The 5,710-nt window shown below is 47.3% G+C and overlaps 2 protein-coding genes across 2 annotated transcripts; both read right to left on the bottom strand.

Moving 5' to 3' along the window:
* Positions 1–554: 554 nt before the first annotated feature.
* Positions 555–1,013, bottom strand: LOC145958592 (uncharacterized). The gene has a single exon (XM_083076096.1). It carries the CDS (start codon positions 1,011–1,013, stop codon positions 555–557), a length of 459 nt encoding a protein of 152 aa, XP_082932222.1.
* Positions 1,014–1,867: 854 nt separating this feature from the next.
* Positions 1,868–2,656, bottom strand: LOC145958591 (uncharacterized). The gene has a single exon (XM_083076095.1). It carries the CDS (start codon positions 2,654–2,656, stop codon positions 1,868–1,870), a length of 789 nt encoding a protein of 262 aa, XP_082932221.1.
* Between the last annotated feature and the right edge of the window lie 3,054 nt (positions 2,657–5,710).

Here is a 5,710-nt window from a genome sequence, read left to right as displayed (position 1 = left end):
CTCGGGAGGGAAACCCTTTTGTGATGTTTGAAGGAACGTCCTTGGCCGAGTTGTTTAACTCGGGAGGGAAACCTTTTTGTGATGTTTGAAGGCACGTCCTTGGCTGAGTTGATCAACTCGGGAGGGAAACCTTTTTACGCGTTTGCAAAGGTACATCCTTGGCCGAGTTGATCAACTCGGGAGGGAAACCTTTTTATGATTCACGAGGGTGCATCCTTGGCCGAGTTGATCAACTCGGGAGGGAAACCCTTTTGTGATGTTTGAAGGCACGTCCTTGGCCGAGTTGATCAACTCGAGAGGGAAACCTTTTTATGATTCGCGAGGGTGCATCCTTGGCCCAGTTGATCAACTCGGGAGGGAAACCCTTTAGTATGATATTCCGAAGCTGAAAAGCAAATAGAGAGAAAAAGACGATCTGATTGATATTTTATTAATTGGTGCCTCGTTAAAAACCTTGTCGGCCAAAACCCCTTTTCACTTTTTTATAAGGGGAGAAAAGACCGATCAAGGAAAAAAGTGCACCCTGTGTTTACACATGAACATGTTTACAAAAATCAACTATAGTATGTCTTCAAATGAGAAGAGTTCCATGTTCTTGGAATGACTTTGCCTGAAAGTTCTTCGAGCTTATATGCGCCATTGTCAAGGTTGTGTCGGACCCGGAATGGGCCGTCCCAGTTTGCTGCCAATTTTCCTTCTCTCGGATTACGCCTTGCTGTCCCTTGCACCCTCCACACTAAATCTCCTGCTTTGAAGTTTCTTCTAACGAGGTTAGAATTGAACCTCCTTGTCATCCTCTGTTTGCATGCTTCAGCTATAACTTGAGCCCGATTGTGTACTTCGTCGACTAAGTCAATTTCTGCTCGGAGAGAGGCATCATTGGAAGTTTCGTCGAAGTGTGTTCGCCGAAAAGAGGGCTCCCCAACTTCGACTAGTATCACTGCGTCAATGCCGTACGTTAGGCGAAATGGTGTCTCTTGGGTTGTGGATTGGGGGTGCACCGATACGCCCATAAGACTTCCGAAAGTTCTTCGGCCCATGCACCCTTGGCTGTCCCCAAGCGCTTCTTTAATTCCGAGAGGATGATTTTGTTAGCGGCCTCGGCTTGGCCGTTTGACTAGGGATGCTCGACTGATGTGACTCGGTGTTTGATCCCCAAATCTTGAAGGAACTTGTTAAGTTTGTGATCTGTGAACTGAAGTCCGTTATCGGTGACGATGGCATAGGGGATCCCGAATCGTGTGATGATGTTCTTCCAAAAGAACTTTTGGACGTTGCTTGCTGTGATTGTGGCCAGAGGCTCGGCCTCGATCCACTTGGTGAAATAATCCACCGCGACTAGCAGAAATTTGCATTGTCCCTTAGCAATTGGGAATGGTCCCAGTATGTCCATGCCCCATAGAGCAAAGGGCCACGGCGAAATGATACTGTGAAGCTGTTCGGCTGATGTGTGTATCAAGTTACCATGCTTTTGACACTGAATGCATTTTTTAAAAAACTCCATGCACTCAGTTTTGAGTGTCGGCCAATAATAGCCGGCCCGAAGTATTTTTGCTGCTAAGGTTCGTCCCCCCGAATGAGAACCGCAGATTCCTTCATGAACTTCCCTCAACACGTAATTCGCCTCTTCGAGGTTTAGACACTTCAGTAACGGAGATGAGAAACCCCGTCGATAGAGTTCTACTCCCACCACCGAATACCTTGCAGCTTGGGTTCTCAATTTTCTGGCTGACGAAGGGCATGCTGGCTTAATGCCTTCGGTGATGAAGCGAAGTATATCGGTCATCCAGTTTGTTGATTGCTCAGAGATTGCTAGACAATCAGTGGTATCAATGCTTGGGGCTGAAAGTTCCAAGTGAAGGGTGATTCAAAGTTGCCTAGGTTTACGATTGCTGGTTGCCAATCGTGCTAATTGGTTGGCCCTTTCATTATTTTCCCGAGGGGTATGCTTTACTGTTACTTGATCAAAATGTTGGCATATGTTTTGAAAGGTGTGGTAGTACTTTAACAGCTGTTCGTCTTTAACCTGAAAGTTCTCGTTTACTTGTTCTGCGACAACTTTGGAATCGGTCCAACACAGTAGCTTCCGAACACCTACTTCTCGAGCTAGCCTTAATCCTGCCAGCAGCACCTCATATTCTGCCTGGTTATTAGAAGCTTTGAAAGCAAACCGAAGAGATTGTTTGAGCGCTAAGCCTGTCGGTCCTTCGAGGATTATACCGGCCCCGCTACCTTGGCGGTCGGACGAACCGTCAACATGAATTACCCATTGATTACTTTCGAAATGGCCGGCTGGTTGTAACTCATTGACAAAATCGACTAGGCATTGCGATTTGATCGGGCCTCTTGGTTCAAACGATATGTCAAACTCAGATAACTCCACCGACCAGGCCATCATTCGTCCTGCTAACTCGGGTTTTCTCAGAACTTTGGTGATCGGACAGTCGGTTCGCACTATGATTTTATGGCTGTGGAAATACTGTCGCAGACGTCGTGCCGTGTGGACCAAACCTAGCACCATCTTCTCGAGAAACTGGTATCTCCTTTCGGAGTCTTGAAGCATCCGGCTGACAAAATAGATAGGCTTTTGCGACTCTGTTTCTTGTACTAGGACGACACTGATTGCCTCATTGGAGACACACAAATAAACCACCATGTCTAAGCTCGGATCGGGTTTTGAAAGTATGGGGGCGAGCCGAGGCGATGCTTGAGGGACCGAAATGATTCTTCACATTCATTCATCCAGCTGAACTGACTGGCCTTCTTTAACAATCCAATGATAGGTTTCGCTGTTTCGGCGAGGCAGGGAAGGAACCGAGAAAGAGAAGTAAGCCGCCCGGATAGAACTTGGACTTCTTTGATGTTACGTGGGCTTCTCATACTGATCACTGAGTGGCACTTGTCGGGATTGGCCTCAATTCCTCTGGCCGACAACATGAATCCAAGGAACTTTCCCCCGGCAATGCCGAAAACACATTTTTCGGGATACAACCTCATGTCGTGTTTTTTAAGTTGTTGAAAAACCTCGGTCAGATCAGCCTTATAATTGCAAGATCGTTGAACTTAACGACCATGGCGTCGACATAAACCTCCAGATTTTTGCCGATTTGTTGCGTGAATACTTTGTTCATCAACCGCTGATAGGTTGCTCCTGCGTTTTTTAGACTGAACGGCATCACTCTGTAACAATAGTTGGCCGATTCAGTGATGAAAGCTATTTTCTCCTCGTCACACGGGTGCATTCGGATTTGATTGTACCCCGAGTAGGCGTCCAAGAAAGTCAACAGCTTATGGCTTGATGCCCCGTCGACCAATCGGTCTATATTCGGCAATGGGTAGGCATCTTTAGGGCAGGCTTTGTTGAGGTTGGTATAATTTGTGCACATGCGCCATTTTCCATTAGGTTTCTTGACCATTACTACGTTTGCCAACCAAGTAGTATACTGTACTTCCCGAATGAACCCAGCTTGTAGCAACTTATCGACTTCTGACTCAACAGCCGTTTTCCTCTCGGTACCCATCTTCCTTTTTCGCTGAGCTACCGGTTTGGCTGCTGAACATTGATAATCTGTGACACATGAATTTAGGGTCTATGCCTGGCATGTCCGAGGGCGTCCAGGCGAATAAATCTTTGTTCAGGATAATGACTTGGCTCAAAGCATCTCTCTCGTCTTTGGATAAGCCAATTCCAATGTAAGTGACTTGGGATGATTGTGAACCGATCTGTAGGGGGACCTTTTCTTCTATCGGTTCGGCTTGTTCATCATTTAATCTTGGGTCGAGATCCCACGCGGGAGTCATTTCCGTGGACTGAGGGATTATCGCGTGCACATGTTTTGACTTTTTCTGCTTTTCTTCCACTGGCGGCAGCCTTAAACTAGCAAAGTAACACTCCCGAGCTGCCTTCTGATCGGCATGTATGGTGAGTATGCTCCCTCTGTCCGAATGGAATTTCATGGCTAGATGAGGTGTTGAAACAATATCCCCTAGTATATTCAGCGATGGGCGACCGAGTAGGATATTATAAGACGTGTTGGCCTGAACAACAATGTATTTCACCTGTATGTCCCGATGTTCTTTTTCATCAAAGAAAAACTGAGTGGAAAGTTTGATGGATCCTCTGGTGTTGACCCTCTCACCTGCGAAACCTACAAGTGGCTCGTTGTATGGAGTCAGTTCTTCCTCGGGATTGTCGAGCTGCTTGAAAGTATTCCAATACAGAATGTCAGCTGAGCTACCTTGATCTATCAGTGTTTTCTTTACAATGCAATTACGTATCTCTACACTGATAACCATAGGGTCGTCTTGGATTGAGTCAATGCCTTGAAAATCCTTGTCGATAAATGTGATGGCAGGCATCCACCGACTTTGGTATCGTTCAACAGTATTGACCAACCTGACCACTCGCAAATGTCTCCTCTGGGCTGATGAAGTGGATCCTCCCCCGGCAAAGCCACCTGCAATCGTATTGATAACACGCTTGTGTGCCGTTTGAGGCTCATCTTTCCGATCTCTCGACTTGCTGCATTCGCGTTGATGTCGATCTGAGCGTTCATATCGGTCTCGCTGTTAGGACTGGTGCGAGGGACGATACCGAGATGTGTTTGGTCGGTCAATGAAATTTTTGAGTTGCCCCTGTTTAATAAGGTCCTCAATCCGATCTTTCAAGGCGGTGCATTCTTCAGTGGAATGTCCGCGGGGGGGAGTTGACGCTCTTTTCGGAACTGCTAACACTTCCGATGCCAGCGCCTGTTCAAGTACTGCAGCTCGACTTGCATTGAGGGGGGTATACTGAGAGTACTTCAGACCCCGATTAGGCCGGTCACAAAGGGTTAATTCCTTTCCTCGCCCCCTGTATGGTTGTTCTGTTTGCTTTTCGGGTTTGCCCGGTTGTTCGGCTCGGGCTTGGTTTTGAAACTCCGCCAATTCTTCCATTTGCATGTATTTGTCAGCCCGCCTTCGTAGGTCATTCATGTCCGAAGGAGGCTTCTTGCAAATGCTGTTAACAAACGGTCCAGGCTTTAATGCCGTTGTGAGGTGATGGAGTGCCACGGCTGGATTGAGGTCTCGGATCTCCAAGGTTGCTTTGTTGAATCGATCCATAAAGGTTCGAAGAGATTCCTTCTTGTCTTGCCGAAGGCCGACAAGAGATAGAGATCTCAGACTGTGAGGACGACTCGTTGCAAACTGAATGGTGAACTGGGATGACAAAGTGTTGAAGGAATCGATGGAGTTGGGAGGGAGCCGCGTAAACCAACTCAAGGCCCTACCCTTGAGCGATGTGGGAAAAATCCGACACAAGGCAGCATCGTCAGTTGTGCTCAACGTTACCTGTGTCAAGAAAACATCAAGATGTTCATCAGGATCTATGGTACCATCATATTTATCGATAGGCAAAGATTTCCAGTTATCCATCAATGGCAGTTGCATAATGGTAGGGGTGAAGGGGTGACGATGCGTTGCCATGGTTGCCAAGTCTGTTGGACGACCAACCGTAGGTTGGGCCGAGGGTAATTTTTCGGGTGCCACCGAGGCATGTGGGGCCGAGGTGTGAACTTCGTGGGATTGATAGGACCCCTGAGTTTGCATGTTGGTAGCCTGAGTAGGCTTCCACGACGGATCTTGGTTTTTTAGTGCCTCATTTTCAGCTTTTAAGGCCGAAAGCTCCTTTGCATCCTTCTCCCGTTGTTGTTTCATCGCGGCCATCTCT

This window comes from Cajanus cajan, chromosome 6 (assembly GCF_000230855.2).
Source record: "Cajanus cajan strain Asha chromosome 6, NIPB_CcT2T_4, whole genome shotgun sequence".
NCBI lineage: Eukaryota > Viridiplantae > Streptophyta > Magnoliopsida > Fabales > Fabaceae > Cajanus > Cajanus cajan.
This window is presented reverse-complemented; position numbering and strand designations above follow the sequence as displayed.

Excerpts from the sequence above, each read along its gene's own strand:
- LOC145958592 (XM_083076096.1), bottom strand. The coding sequence starts at position 1,013 with ATGGGCGTATCGGTGCACCCCCAATCCACAACCCAAGAGACACCATTT.
- LOC145958591 (XM_083076095.1), bottom strand. The coding sequence starts at position 2,656 with ATGGTGGTTTATTTGTGTGTCTCCAATGAGGCAATCAGTGTCGTCCTA.